At 42.3% G+C, this 19,681-nt stretch overlaps 2 protein-coding genes across 5 annotated transcripts in view; both read left to right on the top strand.

Annotated features, from left to right (window-relative positions):
• LOC120525181 (E3 ubiquitin-protein ligase DTX3L-like) overlaps positions 1 to 15,148 on the top strand; it is a 41,324-nt gene extending 26,176 nt beyond the window's left edge. For all 3 annotated transcript variants that reach the window (XM_039747278.1, XM_039747277.1, XM_039747276.1), the window contains 4 exons: positions 3,892 to 4,001; positions 9,115 to 10,527; positions 10,637 to 10,854; positions 13,187 to 15,148. In XM_039747278.1, the coding sequence (XP_039603212.1) occupies positions 3,892 to 4,001; positions 9,115 to 10,527; positions 10,637 to 10,854; positions 13,187 to 13,256 (1,811 nt within the window). In that variant the 3' untranslated portion in view covers positions 13,257 to 15,148. The remainder of the gene's footprint in view (positions 1 to 3,891; positions 4,002 to 9,114; positions 10,528 to 10,636; positions 10,855 to 13,186) is intronic.
• Positions 15,149 to 17,854: 2,706 nt separating this feature from the next.
• LOC120525180 (myosin light polypeptide 6-like) overlaps positions 17,855 to 19,681 on the top strand; it is a 46,913-nt gene continuing 45,086 nt past the window's right edge. Inside the window, exon 1 of one of the 2 annotated variants that reach the window (XM_039747272.1) lies at positions 17,855 to 18,133. In XM_039747272.1, coding sequence (XP_039603206.1) covers positions 17,954 to 18,133 — 180 coding nt within the window. In that variant the 5' untranslated portion in view covers positions 17,855 to 17,953. The remainder of the gene's footprint in view (positions 18,134 to 19,681) is intronic. The other variant, XM_039747271.1, reaches the window with a different exon arrangement.

Raw genomic sequence — 19,681 nt, 5'->3', positions numbered from 1 at the left:
CCACCCCCGGGGCCCTGCCACCAAGGAGTTTTTTGGCCACCTCTGTGACCTCAGCCCCAGAGTTGGGGGAGCCCACCTCCAAATTCCCAGGCTCTGATTCCTCATTGGAAGGCATGTTAGTGGGATTGAGGAGTTCTTTGAAGTACTCCCCCCACCGACCCACAAATTCCCGAGTCGAGGTCAGCAGCGCATCATCCCCAACATATACAGTGTTGATACTGCACTGCTTCCCTCTCCTGAGACGGCGGATGGTGAACCAGAATCTCCTCGAAGTCGTCCGAAAGTCGTTCTTCATATAATATATATAAGAACACTCTGCAATTCAGTCCAGCTTGAATTTGTATGAATTTTATACTGCATTATAAGCTCAAGACATAGGGAGTAATACATGTGCCCGTGGAGGCCATTTGCTAACCATGTCTTTTGTGAGTTTCGTCTTTGACACTTTCCTTCATCCTCTTCAGATAGCTTGCCACCTCATCTCTTTTTTTCTATACACGGCAGCTGCGTTTCTTCACTTGCCAGCAGTAACAATTACTTGGTGAGTCGCGCTATTCTGCTTGCAGCATTCATTTGCATGAACAGCAAGCCCCACTTCTCTACACGGTCACTGCTGACACAAAAAAAAGACACATTGCATAAGAATACCCCACTGTATAAAGCTTTATTACCGACAAATATCAAGAAGTTAAAAAGTCTCCAAATTTCAACCAATTATGTCAAGGCATTTTTTTTTAATTTTGGGTATTTAGTTTTCTTTGTTGTTACCCCTAAATGTTGATATATCGAAATGCCCATTTTTAGTGGAGACCTACTGACTTAGATGTGATTTATAACTAAAGAAGAAGTAGTGTGTTTTTTTTTTTTTTTGATAAGTGAGTGAGTGAATGAGTCAGTCAGCTCTCTATAAACTGCTCAAAAAAATGAAGGTAATGCGTAATCATCCCAGCCTAACACCAAGTCAATTAAGCTTCAGGGATATCAATCAGGTGCACTAGAAAGGAAAGAGCAAGACAACCCTCCAAAAAGGGAATGGTGACTACAGGCAATTGCGCTCTCCTTATCCTTCCTGACTGATTCTTCAATATTTTTGCGTTTTGCTGATGTCTTTGTCACTACTGGTACCATGAAGTGGTACCTGCAGCAGATTCAGATTGCACAGGTAGTCCAGCTACTCCAGGATAGCACATCCATATGTGGGGTCACAAGAGGAATTGGTGTGTCTCCTAGCACAGTCTGAAAAGCATGGAGGAGATCCAATGAGAAGGGATGTTACACAAGGAGAGCTGATCCAGAAGTAGAAGAGCATCAGGACTGGTATCTGCTCCTTTGTGAGATGGGGAACAGGAGGAGCACTGCCAGAACCCTACAAAATAATTACCAACTGGCTACTGGTGTGCACATTTCTGACCACCTGTCAGAAACAGAAAACTCTCAGAAAACCATGAGGGTGAAATGAGGGGCTGTTGTCCTCTAGTGCGCAGCTTGATTGGCATTCACCAGAGGATACACAATTGGCAGCTCCATCATTGGTGCCCCATTTTCTTCACAGATGAGAGCAGATTCACACGGAGTACATGTGACAGTGTACAAGAGTCTGGAGATGTTGTGGTTAAACACTATGTAGGCTGCAACATCATCCAGTTTGGCAGTGGGTCAGTGATGGTCTGGGAAGGCATACCTTTGAGGGTTGCATAGACCTCCATGTGCTAGGCAAAGCTACCCTGACTATTTTTAGGTACCGGGACGAAATCCTCATAGCCATTGCCAGAACTTAACGCTGTGTGTAGGCAATTCCTGGATAACGAAGGCATTGATGCCACTGATTGGCCTGCAAGTTTTCCAGACCTGAATCCATTTGAGAACCTCTGGGACGTTCTGTATCAGTGCTTCTGACACTTCCACTTAGCACACAGACTGTCCAGGAGTTCATTGCTGTCCTGATCCAGATTTGGGAGGAGATCCCCAGGACACCATCCGTTGCCTCATTAGGAGGATACCCAGACATTGTCGGGATTGCATACAGAAACGAGGGCCATACACACTACTGAGTCACATTGAGATGCTGGGATGAAATTCACTCAAGTTGGATCAGCCTGTGATTTCAGTTTGTGGCTTTGATTTTTAGTGTGATGATAAATCCAGCCCTCAATGGTTTGGTGATTTTGGTTTCCATTGACCGTTACATCATTTTGTTCGCAACAAATTACACAGTATTACTTGGTAAAGACTTTTCACTTGAATAATTCATTCATCGAGATCTGATGTGTGTTTTAAGTGTTCCCTTGATTTTTTGAGTAATGTGTCGTCTTCTTCATCTTTCGGCTGCTCCCGTTAAGGGTTGCCACAGCGGATCATCTTCCATATCTTTCTGTCCTCTGCATCTTGTTCTGTTACATCCATCATCTGCATGTCCTGTCTCACCACATCCATAAACATTCTCTTAGGCCTTCCTCTTTTTCTCTTGCCTGGCAGCTCTGTCCTTTAACATCCTCCTCCCAATATACTTAGCATCTCTACTCTGCACATGTCCAAACCAGTGCAATCTCGCCTCTCTGACTTTGTCTCCCAACCTTCCAACTTGAGCCGACCCTCTCATTTCTAATCCTATCCATCCTTGTCACACCCAGTGCAAATCTTAACATCTTTAACTCTGCCACCTCCAGCTCTGTCTCCTGCTTTCTGGTCAGTGCCACTGTCTCCAACCCATATAACATAGCTGGTCTCACCACCATCCTGTAGACCTTCTTTCACTCTTGCTGATATCCCTCTGTCAAAAATCATTCCTGACGCTCTTTTCCACCCTGCCTGCACTCTATTTTTCACCTCTCTTCCACAATCCTCATTACTCTGTACGGTATGTCATCTGGACCAACAGCTTTTCCATTCTTCATCCTCTTCATAGCTGTCCTTACTTCCTCCTTGGTAATCTGTTGCACTTCTGATTCACTATTTACACATCATCCAACCTTGTGTCTCTTTCGTTCTCTTCATTCATCAGCCTCTCAAAGTACTCTTTCCATCTGCTCAACACACTCGCCTCGCTTGTGAGTGTTTCCATCTTTATCCTTTATTACTCCAATTAAGCTGCAGAAACATCTCAAGGATGATCAGGGGAAACAGGATGCACCTGAGCTCAATTTTGAGCTTCATGGCAAAGGCTGTGAATACTTCTGTACATGTGCTTTCTTAATTTTTATTTTTAATAAATTTGCAAAAATCTCAAGTAAACTTCTTTCACGTTGTCATTATGGGGTGTTGTGTGTAGAATTCTGAGGGAAAAAAATGAATTTAATCCATTTTGGAATAAGGCTGTAACATAACAAAATGTGGAAAAAGTGATGCGCTGTGAATACTTTCCGGATGCACTGTATATTGTGAGCAGGGGGGCTCCTCTTAAAAACGCTGATAGACTACCTTCACATTGCTCCCTTACTTACTGGGCTTACTTGCGGCTGCTCTGTCGCGTGATATGCTTTTCGTGTGGTGGTACACATACTTAAAAGGCTAAACAGTACCTGTCCTTTTGGCTGATTGCTTTGTTTCTCTCTCCTCCCCCAGACATCCTCTGCTCCTGTTGGGTGCTCCACTATGGTGTTTGCCTATTCTTTTAATTGAGAACTAACTGCATACTGAGCTTGTTTTACTTCTGAAAGAGACATGTTTGTTTGAAGTGTTTGAATAAAGTTCCTGCCTCTACAATCTCCTGTGTTTTTGTGCAATTTTGTGACCCAAGCGTGACAAGATATATACAGTATATAGTGAGACAGATTAAACTATTTAGCTCATCAACCTTGTTTTATGTGATTCGAAGAGTGGCCTGTTATATGTATAACTCTTGGCAATATGTTGGTTTATATTCGCCACCCTAACAGAAGCTTCTTCTTTCAGCCATAAGCCATCTTTTGGAAAAAGGGAATATATCTGATAAGAATGGAGCTATTAGATTTTCATTGACGCCACCACTATCTGCAAGTTCCAGTTACCCCGTCCAGACTCGGGTATGTGTCCATTTGTCTGATTTTTGAAGTTCTGCTCTGGGATGTTTCAGTGATTTTTAGGCTGCAGTACTGTTAGAGACGGCAGGGTAGTATTATATTTACATTTCTTTGCTTGGCAGATGCTTTTATCCAAAGCAACTTAAAGAGGTAATATAATTGAGTAACATTAGGCTAGGGCCTGTTTGTTCAACAAGTGTAGTAGGACAGGTAACAAAAGTTAATTGCCACAAATGAAAAGATGTAATAACTAATAAATGTACAATCCATAGACTAACAATGGATAAAGCACTTAAACTTAATGCAACAACAATTCAACCAACAATATGAAAGGTCACAGAGCAAATTTTTTTTCAGTTGGACAGATATTCACAGAACAGAACAGAACAAGTGAGCTTTCAATTGCTTCTTGAAATACACTGAGGGAGTCAGCAGTATGAATGGAAGGGGGCAGCTTATTCTGCCAACTAGGCCCCTACACAGGAAGAGAGTCTAGATTGAGACTTGATACCACACAGAGGCAGCATCACCAGACACTGGCAGACTTGAGTGGGCGAGAAGGAGTATAGGACCTTGCCAGTATCTCCATATGCACAGGCGCTAACCCACTGACTACTCTGTAGGCAAGCATCAGGGATTTGAACTTAATATATGCTGCTAAAGAGAGCAAAAGTAGCGACCTGAAGAGATGAATGTCATGTGCCTATCTCGGCTGGTTAAATACAAGACGGACTTTTGCATTCTAAACTGGACCAGAATTTGTGCTTCATATTCCGTCAGATAGGATCTCATCTTACGGATGTTGTATAGCATAAACCTGCATGAATGAGAAACTGTATAGATGTGGTCAGAAAAAGATAGCTGCTCATCAGTCACCATCCCAAGCTTGCATACTGACTTGGCAGCTTTTAGTGACCGTGAGCCAAGCTGTACAGAGATGGGGAGTTGAACAGACTGGCTGGCCAGGATCACAGGAAGCTTGGTTTTTACCCAGTTGAGCTGTAGATGGTAGTCCTTCATCCAGGTGGAGATATCAGTAATAAATGCAGAGACTCTAGGTGATACCATGTTGTCCTCAGGAAAGAATGACGTGTACAGCTGTGTATCATCATCATAGCACTGATAAAAGAACCCATAGGATTGAATAATGGACTCCAGCGAGGTGGTATACAGAGAGAAAAGTAGAGGACCCAGCACTGATCCTTGGGGCACCCCTGTCCATGTTTGGTGTGCCTTTGACAATTCTACTCGTGAGGACACACTATAGGATCTGCCTGAAATTTAGGACACGGACCATCTGAGAGCAGTCCCTGTGATGCCATGGTCAGAGGGTGGCAAGGAGGTTGTCGTGGTTGACTTGTGTTGAAGGCAGAGGAGAAATTTAGAAGGATCAGGACCAATGACATTGGGTGACTGGAGAAGAGATTAGAAAAATCACTAGAAGGTAGTGGAGAGAATGCAGAGAATGTTGGGTGATGCTTGGGAGGAAGCATAATAGGTGGCAGTGAGGGTAAGAACTGAATGCTGATGACAGCCACCCTATCCTGAAAAAAGGTGCAAAAGCCCTCAGCAGACTAGGAGATTGGGGGAAGAGGTGGAAGAGAGTTAAGAAGGGAAGTGAAAGCCGAGAGTGTGTCGGTGGGCTGTTAATTCTAGTCTGATAGAACCTTAGTTTAGCTTTGATGGTGGCAGAAGAAAAGGATGCAAGAAGGGATTTATACTTAGCCAGGTTTGCCTGAGTCTTTGACTTCCTCTATTTCCTTTTGGTTATCCTGAGCTTGGTCCATTGATTGATGAGTGTTTCGGAAAGACATGGATAGGAGGGTCTTTCATGTGCAGGCCTGGAAGAGACAGGACAAACACTGTCAAGACAGGAGGACAGAGTCAAGCATAGGGTGTATGTGGCAGGGTTGGTGTCGAGAGAAGAAGTGGTCAAGAGGAGGGAGAACAGAGGAGACTATGGAGGAGAAGTGGGTGGGAGAAAGGGATTGGAGGTGACAAAGGAAGGAGTGGGGGGAAGAGAAGAGTGAGAAGAGGGAAGCAGCAGAGAAAAATTAATGAAGAAGTGGTCAGACTTGTGTAGAGGAGTGACAGTTGTTTTTGTGGGAGTGCAATTGCATGAGAGAACGAGGTCATGTAGATTGGCAGCCTTGTGAGTCGGTGGGGCTTGGAGGTGTGCGATACTGAATGAGAAGAGTGAGGAATTCGGCAGCAGGAGGGCTGTCCAGGTGGACAGGTATTCTTAGTACTAGATTGCATATGAGACAGAATCAGTAAGTTGTACAACTGAGGTCAGTGATACCCAGGAAGTGAAGTAGTCCTTGTTTTTATACAACCCCTTTAAAGAAGTTCCCTTGGTGACAGCATGCTTTTGCCATCTCTCATACAGTATAACTCCTGGAAGTAGCTCTTGAAAACATTTTGTGCATATTCACTGAGAACCTCTGTTAAAATCATGATGACATCTTTAGCACTGCCTAAACTTGTATAAAGATGCACATCTTTGAGACAAGAAAACAAAAGTTAGAGAGTAAACAATCTTAATAGAATGGTGTATGAGGCAGTACTGCTGTCCCATGATTTTTCCAGCTCCTGCTAGAAAGCACAGGGTGGTGTGGAGGAACATAGTGCCTGGTAAGCACAATACCACAGTCAAATGCTTACTCAAAATATGAATGTTGTAACATCTATACTGTTTCAACTGCTGAGATAGCATAAACCTGGCAAAATGTGATGCTAGCTATTTCAACAAAAGTAGACATTAGGTGCTTAGCCAATGCACGCAACACTTTTTTCAGCTTTACTTACCAAGCATGTTTGAGGGACCTTCCGATTTGGCATTTAGTGTACTGTATATACTGAGGGAAAAAATACTTGTCGTTTGAAAGTCTCCCTAGATTGCCAAAAATATGAATAATAGGAAAATTAAATAATACAACTACAAAATTATCCTGTGTGACCATCCCTTGCAGCCACCACTGCTTCACAGCCCAGATATACAGAACCAGTGAGTCTCTGAATCCAAAGTTGTCAGATGATCTTGACAAAGTTGCTTGCTGTTACAGGCAGAGGGTTTCCAGATCTCCAGATGATGATCCATGGCAACCTAAAGGCCAAGTTAGCACCTGCACACTATAATTCTGAGGTCTCCAACTTCGGTCCTGGAGGGTCCCAGTGGCTGCAAGTTTTCATTCTAACCCTTTTCTTAATTAGTGACCAGTTTGGTCCTATCTTCTTCTATCTTATCTTCTAGCCCCTGAAAAAGAAAAGGAGAAATATAAGTAGGAGAGAACGATTAGGAGTCAGTGAAATGGGTGTAACTAAGGGGCAAAAAGGAATCCGTGCAGAGTAAGGTCCAGTTTATACTTCATGCTTCGAACGCGTATGCGCATGCATCATGGCTGCCACACATTCTCAGCGTTCATTTGACACGTCTCCTGAGCACGTCCTCAAAAATGAATGTGACGCCTATGCGAGTTGCTGTACCATCAAAAAATCAGTGGTTGGGTGGGGGCTTACAGTGTGTTCAAGTTGGAGCGTGAAGTCAGAGTCTCTGTTTACTATCAACATGTGACAGCAAGCCGCTTTGCAGATCCTATAGGATCAATGTGCGTCGTTTGATGAATAGTTTCGATGCGAGATACAAATGTATTTGTGGTGGTTTTCTTTATTTATTTCTCATATAGGCAATGCAAGTGTAATGATGCAATATATTTTAAAATTTTCACATATCATCATCTTTTTTTGCATCTTCACAACAGCATCATATTGTACGGAAGTGTATTTGAGCCACAGAGAAAAAAAAATTGGGGACATGGTGAAGAAAAAAAAGTCTATTTCGTGATTAAAGTGGAAACTTCAACTTTAATCTTGTAGTTTTATTTTGTCACGAAACAAAATAGCTTCACCAAAACGTCATCTTAAAATTGACCCATTTGTTAATCACTACGTGCTTCTGGGCCTTCCTCCTGTGCTGACAACAGTGCCAGGCAGCAATTGCCACACAAAGCACATTAAATTTATGATATTCCAGCTCTCTGCACATTTAGAATCCTTAGGTTTATACTTGGTATCACTTTCATGATGATAGACAAATATATGTGACATTGTGAAGATTTCATTTCATGACCTGAATAGTACCAATCAGAAAACATCATCGCACGAATGCAATATTATTTGAAAATGAACAGCGTCTGATCAGCTGTAAATGTATGGTATTTCTAAAAGCTTAGCTTTTTTTCAGTTTTATTCTCTCCGTCAAGTTTACGCTCTCCCTCGCTGATCACTTCTGGCATTAGCAGGTTTCGAACCGGCAACCTTCTAATTGCCAGTGCAGATCCCTAGCCTCGGAGCCACCACTCCACTCCTGTAAGAGGGCATGTTGTTTATTTCAGAAGTGTATCCCACCACCCTAATCGGCAAGCAGTTCTACGTGTAGCTGAAGTTTCCTGGTCCAACGTTTGACTGTTCTGTTCCTGTTAACAATTTACTGCCGTGCCACCATTCCAGTACCACATTTATACTGTAAAATGCATTGACAGCATATAAAATAAGATGATTCTTATAAGGGGTGGCGCAGTGGTAGCGCGGCTGGGGTTCGGGTTCGCTTCCCGGGTCCTCCCTGCGTGGAGTTTGCATGTTCTCCCCGTGTCTGCATGAGTTTCCTCCCACAGTCCAAAGACCTGCAGTTTAGGTGGTTTGACGATTCTAAATTGGCCCTAGAGTGTGCTTGGGGTGTGTGTGTGTGTGTGTCCTGCGGTGGGTTGGCGCTCTGCCTGGGATTGCTTCCTGCCTTGCGTCCTGTGTTGGCAGGGATTGGCACCAGCAGACCCCCGTCTGTGTTTGGATTCAGCGTGTTTGAAATGGGTTGGATTCTTATAAGTGACTTTCATCTGTGCACCTGTAATTTTATAGTTGTTTTATTTATACTACAACTTAGTTAAAATTCTGTGTGGTATTTGCATTTGTTTTTTCACAGTGGAGGTTATCCATGTAATTTTCATGATGGTTATAATTTTGTAGCATCTTCCAACTGCCTGGTTTCAAACTTGATATTGCAACAGTCAATGAAAAAATTATTTCCATTAATTTACAAAACCTGCCTACTGTTTTTCAGGATGGGCAGGGAGAAAATGTTACAGTCTTTGTCCCACCAACCCAACATTCTCTTGCTTTGGAGCAGTCTATGTTTATGAATGAAAGAAATCAACTTCCTGGTGTCAGTTCTACTCCTGGGCATTCTGTTAATGAAAATAAAAGTACAGCAATTGACCAAAGCATTCATACTGAAACAAGTGCTGTGGGACAAAGGCAGGAAGCAAATGAAAGTGCAGAAGGAACATCAGGAATGCCTGTGGACAAGGACAATGTCACACTGTCAGTTTTCCATTATAACTATATCTGCAAGGCCTTCAAAGAGAAGATCAGAGCTATAGAGCATGACACAGGAGTCGAGATAGATGCACAGGTGTCCATATCCTTCAGACCAAAAGTACCAACAGAAAAGCATGAGAACTTTGTGAGCGCAAAGGAACGCTTCTGTGACCTGTGTCAGTCCGTTATTAATGTTCTAGGCAGTAGAACTATACCATACTCTGATCATATCATGGAGCGTTTCAATGCAATGCCAAATAACTCAATGTTTGAACTTATGGAGTTAGCAGAGGGCTATCGGCTCATAGGCCCAGAATCAGACCTTGATCAGTTTATACATGGTCTTACAGTAGTGGGGCCAGCAAGACAACAAAACTATAAGAAAATTGAATTTTTCTGTGAAGATTCAGAACTATCAAAAGACATAGAGATGTGTAAAATACACTGGGATTTTCTAAAGTGTTTGTTTGGCAAACAGCTGCAGTCATTAAAAACCAAGTTCGGAGTGAATGTTGATGAGCAAACTAACAGTGGATCAAGCAGTTCAGTGAAGATTGCCATAGCGTCATGCGATGCCAGGTTGAACCTCCAAAGTCACGCCTGCCAAGCACTGTTAGATCTTTATCAGAAAGTGGCTGGCAGCCTGATGCAGAGATCTATAAAGAACAAAAAGGACATGGAGGAAGCAAAGTTGATGTTTCAAGAAATCCGTTCCAGTCATCCCTATGTTAATGACTATCAGGAGAAAGACCAATGGATACTTGTAGGTTTTATAAAGCACTTGTACTGGACTGTGAAGGAGATTGAGAAGAAAATAGGGAGGAAGATATTTCAAGATATTAAGCTTTCCCCAGTTAGTTCTGCATCAGGTCAAGCATGCAAGGAGAAAAGTGATGATGAAGAACTGTGCTCCATATGCCTTGATAACTTTACAAAAAAAGTTACACTATCATGTAAACATGAGTTCTGTGGAGATTGCTGGAAAAGAGCAAAGCAAGGTAATCCAGTATGTCCCATCTGTAAAGCTGTGCATGGAAAAATAACGGGGGACCAGCCTGATGGAATCATGACATCTCATACAATACATACATCTCTACCTGGGTTCAGATGTGGTACAATACAAATCAATTATGACATTCCTCATGGAATACAGACGGTAAGATTTTTGAACATTTATGTTTTCAGCCAAATTATGTTTATTCTAATTATTTGATTTTTCCTTTTAGTTTAGTAATCCTGTTTCTAAGGAGGTATTTTATTTCTAGGAGAAGCACCCAAATCCTGGCAAACCCTTTTTAGGTGCTTACAGGAAAGCTTATCTGCCCGACAACAAAGAGGGCAGAGAAGTGCTTGCACTTCTCAAGAGGGCATTTGATCAAAAGCTTATTTTTACCGTTGGAACTTCTCGAACAACAGGGACAGAAAATATGGTCACCTGGAATGATATTCATCACAAGACCAGTATGAATGGAGGACAAAGCTGGTAAGACCTACTTTTATGAATTCAATTAAAATCAATTGTGTATTCTGGTATATAGTGCCATTTTTCTGATAATACAGGCTCGGGGCCTTAAATCATGTCAAATACAATATAGCAGCAGTAAAATGGCATTTGCAAACATAAAGAAACAATAATGTATAAGTTAAAAGTGTTGGGTAAAATGCAAAAAAGTCATGCAGACACAAGTTTAAGTTAGTAAAGATATAGCCAGTTAACAGCATTCTTAAAAAATGAATTTATGTGTCCACAATCTTCTGAAACAAATCTCCTGAGGCAATCCAACTGTCCACCGTCTATGTTGGGGAATTCTGCAGTCTCTTGTTCTGCATGTTGAAGTACACAACTGTACAAACTGTATTATGATCTGGTGCCATGGCAGTGATTGTTGATAGTCTCTGTCATTCTGGTGTATCATGTAATGGACAGGAGTACCAGCTTTCTCAAGCACCACAGCAGGACACTAAGAAGAGAAACGGAATAGAAAAGGTTCCACAAAGGCACATAGGGGCATGTCCCGCTTTTAGTTTTAAAGTAGTGTTTTTTTATGCAGTTATTTCATGAACCAAGAATTACTTGAAGATCTGAGTAGATGACAAATGTAGCTTTTCCAGTAAAGTAACAATACGGAGCAGATTATAACCCTTATATAATGCTTATTTGCCCTCTGAGCATAAGCTAAAGTGGCAGCTACTTGAGTGGGGGGTAATTTCACATAGTCACTAAGCACAAAAAAAAAGGTTTAGCGTTTGCTGTTTACAAAATTAAAAAACTTGCAATGACACAGACCTCTATCTCATCTTAGCACAATCGCGAAATGAGACAAAATGAAAGGAATGTGGAGTCTGAATTCAAGAAAGACCCAAACAGGAAAGAAAAGGACTTTAATCTAACTGCAGTGTTTACGTCTTAGAATACTACAGATGTATTATGGTCTCTAAATAATTTTCAAGCTTCATTGTAGTTTTTTGGTCAGACCCTTTGAACCTTTGTAAAGCAGCCCACTTCAATAATATTCAAAATGGCCTGCAATTATTGTTACTTTTCTTAGACCCCCTTTAATGTGCGCCTTTTACTTTATCTGTATATCATTTACATTACACCTCTCATTAAAATGTGTCTGCTCGCGTCGTGCTGCTAATAATCTGTAGTTAGGATGGAAACAGACTGCCTGTAATGACCTAACAAGAAAAAAATGAAAAGAAGGTGACATGCCACCCTGGCATAAATAACTTAAGCATTTTAGTCTGATATGCCATAAGACATGATAGTCTCATGAAGGAGACAGTAAACCAACATCACACACACCACAGCTGCTGCAGTGCTCACTTTTTAAAGCTGCACAAGTCTCAAGGGCTGGCCATCTGACTGCCACCACCTAACACACAATGTAGATGGAAAATGCTGCTTTTCTAATCATGTTAAACGTGATTTGTTTTTGACCAGCTGTGAATGGTCTTTGTAATAAATAACATGTTTACAATTTTTTTAATGTTATCAAATGCCATCTGATTGTGATAAACATTAATGCATGTGTAAACATATATAGTTTGCTTTGCTGTCATTTGTCCTGACTGCCACTCCCACTTGACTTTATACACTGATGCCTTGTACTTCAATCAAAGCTGATTTTGGTCCCTTGGCTCTTTTGGGGGCTTTCCTAACCAAGAAAGACAAGCTGACATAGAGACCGTTTTCAAGAAATATTCCAGGAGGAATATGTGTGATGTGCACTGAGGCACCTGTGTGTCTTGTTTTGGTGGTAGTTGTGTGTTGCCATATTTGTGATTATAAAGTGTAATTTGTGGCCCTCAATAAACACCCCTGCTGTATGTCATCAACAGCTCCATCTAGCCTTACCCAGGTTGGGACTGGAAGATCACAATATAATAAAGGCTACTTGCATAGTCCTAAGTGGTTAATACCAATTTAGTTAATCTCCTAAGACAAAAAGCAGTATTCTTATCTGTAGTCAAGACCATACAGCAACAGTGAATCTGCAAATGAATGTGCAAGTGACAAATCACGTAAGGGAAATAAACACCCTGACCTCTGACAACATTCTTTCATCAGCAGTGCAGGAACCAGTTCTGGAGAAGACACCCATCAGTACAGTGATACAGACATTCATACCTCCTGGTGTGGCTTCTAGCGCCCATGCTCTATCCTATACTGTAGAGTCTTTTTGATGAGTATTTTTAATAAAAACAATTATAAACACTGTGGGGAAAAAAATGAATATCAGTAGCATATGTTTAGTAGTACTGGGAGAGTTTTAGGCCCAGGGGATAACGTGTTCTTTTTAATTTCTATACAGCTATGGATACCCTGATCCAGAATACCTCAAGAGAGTGAGAAGCGAGCTCAAAGCTTTTGGGATTGAATGAACACCACGTAACGGCATCATGAAGCAGCAGTGGACACACTGCCACAACCAATAGGCCTACCAATGCAAGGACACTGTAGACTAGTCAAGTATATTGTGAATTTATGTCAGCCATCATAGTGACCACAGGCACCTACTGAGCAACCAAATCAATGATCACATTCAAAATCTTATCATATAAGTACTGTACACAATTGTGGATGTTACTTTCATTTAAAAATGTACTTCAAATACAATTGCTGATGTGAGTTTGAGCAGTCTCCAGACATAGCTGGTAATGTTTGTTTTTTATTATTGTTTATTTTGAATATAATTTAGGAGGAGGGTCTTGAGTATATGTCAACTTCTGTAATCTGTAAATGTATTTGATTTGATATAATGATGTGCAAATGATGAGAAGCAAACAAGAAAACTCCAAATTCAATATAATCTCTGTACTTGAATAGGCAGGGACATGAAGGCCTACTGGTTAGCATTGCTGCATCAATGTTGCTGTGCTGTTTCTGGTAAAAGATGTTCTAAAACAGTGTGTGTGCATACTGTATGTGTATCATATTATTATATCATGTAGAGAGAGTGTGAATATTGATGTCATTTCTTGCATGCCTAAGATTTATCTAATCAGATACTCGAGAGTTGTTTTCTTTTAAAATTTGGACCAACAACGGAGCTCACTTCCTCCTTTATGTCCTTCAGTTGATTCTTTCTTTGTCTGTCTGTCTCTCTCTAGACTGCCACTTTGCTCAGCCTTCATTATGTCCTCTTGACATAAACTGGCACTGAAGGATTATGTTTTTGTTAGACTTTTGTCATTTCATCGGAAATGTTCAGTTCTAAGCTTTGATACCAGACATAGTAGACCGGATTTTCTGTTTCAGCTTGATAATTACTTAATTTCTAGCGAGAAGATTTAGAAAAACAAATTTACTTTAAATATTGATATATCGTGTTATAAAAGTATAGGGAGACATGCCTCTACAATAAAACATAACTTTGAAAAGCTTGGGGCATTTGACTGGCATGCTGTGTATTTTTGTAATGTTATTTATTGTTTTTCAGCTCATTGACATCTGATGGTCTGCTCTTATTAGCTCACAGAGGCCTACTTAAGGCACTGACTGGTCTATCTCCTGGGTGCCACTGTTCCCAGAATCCTCTACTCTCAAGTCCAGTGATGTCCTCTATTAGTCTAATCTTGTCACCGTTCACTGACATTTTTGTTTATTAGGAAAGTCTAAACTAGGCAGAGCACAGCAATATATTTTAGTTTAGAGGTACTTTATGGTAATTAGCCACTTAAACTTCTTCCTTCATCCATCAGTCCCAAACATTCAAAACCCATGTTTTCCATAATAGTACAAGTAGTACAGTGGCTTGTTGTTAATGAAATGTCAGTCCATTGCACAGCAACAGTCACTCACCACAGGGCAGCTTAGTCGTCAGTCCGTCTGTTTGGCTGGAGGTCACCTGCCCCTTTTAAGAACTTTACACGAGAAGCACTCCAATTGGGCATCAGACCAGGTTCTTGGAGTTGGGAGACAGCACTGCTGCTCCTGTGCCACCATACCTTCCTTGTTTTTTTTAAAAAAAAAAAAAATTGATACAAGTGATCGGACATGCACAGTGAAGGAGCCACATCTGCTATTAGTGTCTAGACGCCACTGACTGAATGATGACAACTGTTCTACAGTGTAACATTTATGGTAGACATGTTGTCTGTGCTTAACATTGTGACCATTATGCATTTGTGTTGTGTGTGTGTGTGTTGTGTGCACGTGTGCTGTACAGCTGAGCTGTTGTTTCTTTAACCTCTTTCCTTTTCAGCATGGAAATAACTTTTAGCCTTGTTTTTCTCCAATACTTATCTTGACCTGGGGTATTGACTTTAGATCTTCTACACAAAACAGGAACATATAAACTGAAGCATAACACACTGCCTACTCCGTCTCTGGCCTTCCTCACCATAGTCTGCTTAAAACTAAACCTGCAGACCCCTCATTTACTGACTAGAGAGTCGTTTTTTTTTCAAACTCTACAACCTTAGACTTAAATGATAATTCTGGTGTTTTTGAAGTCAGAGTTATTTCTTAACAATCAGAGTACATTGGGAAAATGTCTTCCTAAGTGAAGCATTTTTTAGAAATGAAAAAAAAAAAAAAGTGCCTATGGGAGACTGGTTCGAATGCAAAAGAAACCTTAAATCGTACCAAATATGCCCACTTTGGCAAAGCTTTTCTGATGTATGTTTATGACAAGAAATTAAAACTGGTAAGTGACGCATTTGCTGACTGATTCCTGAGGTCACAATGCCCTCCTGTTCATTTGTCCTCTCACGTGGAACATCAATGGTGGACTTTATCATGAAGAAGTAAAAAAGAGCACAAGTATGCAGATGGTTGAAGCTGTTTATGGTGACACTGAATTTCTGTTGAAATGCTTTGTGTAGCCAGGCTGTGAAAACAAAACGAACTCGGGGGTTTAGAGTCCTCATCGACTTGTGATGCCCTTTATGCTGTGGCTTGTAGCTCTTAGGTCTGATGTGAACAAACCAGATAAAGACTGACAGAAAGCCCCTAAGGACCACTGTGGTGCAGCTTCAGAGGATAAGGCAGAGAGTTTGTGGTCGCCCATTTCTGAAGGCCACTGCAGTTCCCGCCATTTGTCAGGCGAGTTGGTGCACTGCTGCTGGGGTGACAGAGAGCACCATAATAATGCTAGCAGTGAAACTGTGATTCATTAGCAAAGTGAATGCTGGGTACAGATCTCATGTAGGGTGGCATAGTAGTGTCCTGGGTGTGGGTCTCATGCCCTAATGTTTTGTACTTTTCTCATTCTCCAAATTCATGTGGGGTTTTCTCCTACATCCCTAAATACATGCAGGTTTGGTGAACTGGCGATTTCAAATTAGCGAGAGTGGTTCAAAATGACAGCTTATTTATAAAAAGCATGAGAAAAGGCAATCAAATCGCTATCAAGCAGCAGTGGCGGTTGCAGCATTCAAAAACCTGCAGAAAACCACCCCATGATTGAGAAGAACCAAAATCACAATGGACACTCCAATTTCACAATTTGCATGCAATCTCAACATACAGAGCAATCTTACATATAAACATCTACGTGTCTGTCTGTCTGTCTGTCTGTCTGGCCCGGAAATGAGAGGTGGAGTCGGGGTAAAGGCTCCATCTCTGAGGATACAGAAAACTAAACGTCTACGTGTGGAAGTGTGTCTGTCTGTCTCTGTGCGGCCTGGAAGTGCGAAGCTACTACAGCATGAAGCTCAGAGAGCCCGCAAGGGGGCCCCAAATTAAGTCGGAAGAAGAAGGCGACTCTGTTGCCAAAGTAAAACCTCTGAGCACATCAGCAAAACGAAACCTCTGAAGAAAGACACAGTTGCTTAGCTGCTAATACACAAAACTCTGTGAGCACGTCCGAACAACGGAACCTCCTAGGAGGGAGATGCCCAGAGTAGTTCCTTTTAATTACCTGACATCTCTGCATTTCAATTTTTTTTTTTCTGACAATTTCAATAGTTTCCAGGACCCCAGGTTTTTTTTACTGCTCAGGCTTACACAGCTAGTATTTAATAACTTCGAAAAAATAACTTGACAAATACCAAACGTATCCCTAAACATTTATTTATACTCCGGTCTACAAGGTTCATTGTGGTCCATGGCCATCACTCTGAATGTCACCGAAGGCTTTGCAAGGTCATGAAGCCATAGACTATGGACGCCTCTGGTAATCTGTGGGTTTAGCACATTGGTGCTCCCGGCTCTATGGGCACTGCTGGTTGCCATCAGCTGGCAGGTTCTGTGTCTCTGTGGAATTTGTTTTGTCGGATTTCCCTGGGCACCGAGACATATCCTGCACTTTTAAAGAAACAATTTATCTCATTGTATTGTTATGAACACCATCCCAGGGCACTTCACTTGAACCACACAGACTGGCTGTCTCCATATTTCCATAATGTGATGCCACTTGCTCATAATAACACTGATTCAGTTGGGGGAGGACTTGAACTATAAAGTCCAGTGACTTCGTCATTAGGGTGGGTGGATTCTCCTTTGCCCACCAAATTCTGTCCCTTTGCCTCCAAAGATGCCTTTACCAACAACTTATGTAGCTGAATTTACTTGCAGACACAGCATCGACATCTTACAAGTCTACAGTGCCCACTTAAAGGCCACAATTCTGCAGTTTCTCTTAACGTTACCGGAAAGCATTTAATGAGTCCTGTTTTATCTTGTCAGTTTCAAATCGTCCTCAGCGGTCCAAACCTTGAACTTGTCTCTGGTAGGGCACATATCTTCAGGATATTGGGGGGTCATCTGGGAGCTGGTATCACAGGACAGCAAGGGTCGCTGGTGTGGACGCCTGTGCAGAATGCTGTCCTCAGCAGTGACAAATGGCCAGACGTGCCACATTGTCCTCAATGCCTGTTGTCAGTTTTGAAAGCCAATCTTTTTGTCGAGAGGCATAAATAGGTTTGGCTTTACAAGGCTTTGATCAGCTTCCCTACTAAAGGCCCGCCACACTAAAACACGTGTGACGTCAATAGAGAGCTGCTTATTAATAGTCAACCCACTTTCTGTAGACCCTGGGGGAGTCTGCACAGCGGCAGAGGCAGCACGAGTGCCACAGTTAGTGAGCAGCTCTGTTTTTTGAGAAGGGGAACACGAAGGAGAGAGAGACAGAGAGATGGCCCCCAAAAAGGACCTGTTTGTGAAAAAGCCTGCTGGTGTGCCCACCAAAGCAGCACCTGCATCGGCCAAGGCAGCTGCAACACCAAAGGTGCCACCCCCGGTTCCAACTCCACCCACGCCAGTGCCTGAACCAGAAAAGCCCAAGGAGCCACCATTTGACATTTCAAAAATTGTGGTGAGTAAATGACTGCCTCAGTGGGTGAGCTGGCCTGCCGGACCCCCAGCATGGCTTGTGCTTTTTTTGTGATGCTTTGCTTTTGAACCTGCAGCTTTTGCTCTGTAATGTTTGGCGTGGCTTCTGAGAAACTTGCTGTTTTGCCTTTTGGGCACTGGGTTATGAGATCTGAGGGGTACAGATTGAATTTTAAAGTGAAATGCCTCACAATACACAGAGTGGGCTAATGTGGTGGGGGGGGGGCACTTCCATGTAAGGGTATTCCTGAGCGAGTCCAGTGTTACAAGGATGGCGCAAATCTCCCAAAGGCCTTGAGATAATCCATTTTGAGGTCTGGCCAGAGTTCCCCCTAGAAGTGATGAAAGGAATGGAGCAAAGATGGATGGACTGTTGCAGGGCTGATGTGCTAACGTGCCCTTCTGTTCAAAGTGTCCTGCTCCAGCGGCCGATTTATGGGATCCAAATAACCGGGAACAAGCTACCAGCCGGCCTTGGGATGGAATGGGAGCCGGGTGTTAACCCTGTGAGAGCTTTATTACTGATTGATCCAGAGCAGGGGGCTCGCGGTTGGTTCCTGGGGGGCTGCAGCTATTTTTTTAATTAGTAAAGCAGTCCGAGCTGCTGATGGAGCAGACTTTACATTGTCGAGTCGAGCAGCACACTTCATTCACAGCAAAAGATGGTGTCTAGTTATTAAAATGATAAGGGGGGTTAATGTGTGCGAGACCCTCACACAAGACTGGAAATGCACTTAGACACATCAGACAGTTGAGATTATTTATTGGAGCAGCTCACTATTTATAATCAACTGGCACATAGTTAAAGAAAAAAGTAAATAGGCTTCAAAATCTAAAAAATTGAGTCAATAAAAAATCAAGGCCACAGAGTAGGCTCCATTAGCAGAAGTAATTAGGTAATAATTAAAGTGGCTGGAATGGAAACCCCCAGCCAGGATCTGACTTTGTGACCCCCAATTGAGAACCTCTCCCTGACCAGACTGTTCAGACAGACAGACAGGCATTCTAGGTACTGGGCAGTGTGTTCTGAATGATGGGGGGGGTTTAGCTGGTATTACACAGATAACATGGAGTGAAGCTGGGGAGCAGAGGTGCTGGACCAGGAAGCATCAGCAGGACCTTCACTGAGTCCTCGGTTTTGTTTGCTTTGAACATGGCCTTCAAAATGCAGAGGAGCTGTGACCTGTTAGTGCTGTGATATAAGAACATTGAAGAGGCAGATAGTCGGAGCTGGAGAAGAGCAGATAAATCACAAACGGGGACAAATATGAGGAACACGGGACAGGTGATGGATGACAGCTTAAACACACAAACAGGTAGACTGAAAGAGAAGGGCGAGAATTTAAGGAAGGTCTGAAAAGAGGAGGCCAATCTCCAATACATCAGCCTGGTCCACATGCTGAATGGCACACACGGTTACCTGTATGAGAGACGGGCCCCATGTCGCTGGCCTGACACTGCAGCAGGAGCATCCCAGTCCACTTATAGCTGCCTGATAAATGAATGTCAGTGTGCAGATGTACTGCCTTGT

This window comes from Polypterus senegalus, chromosome 3, assembly GCF_016835505.1.
Source record: "Polypterus senegalus isolate Bchr_013 chromosome 3, ASM1683550v1, whole genome shotgun sequence".
Taxonomy (NCBI): Eukaryota; Metazoa; Chordata; class Cladistia; order Polypteriformes; family Polypteridae; genus Polypterus; species Polypterus senegalus.
Note: the sequence above shows the minus strand (reverse complement) of the source record. Positions and strands in the feature narration are given on the sequence as shown.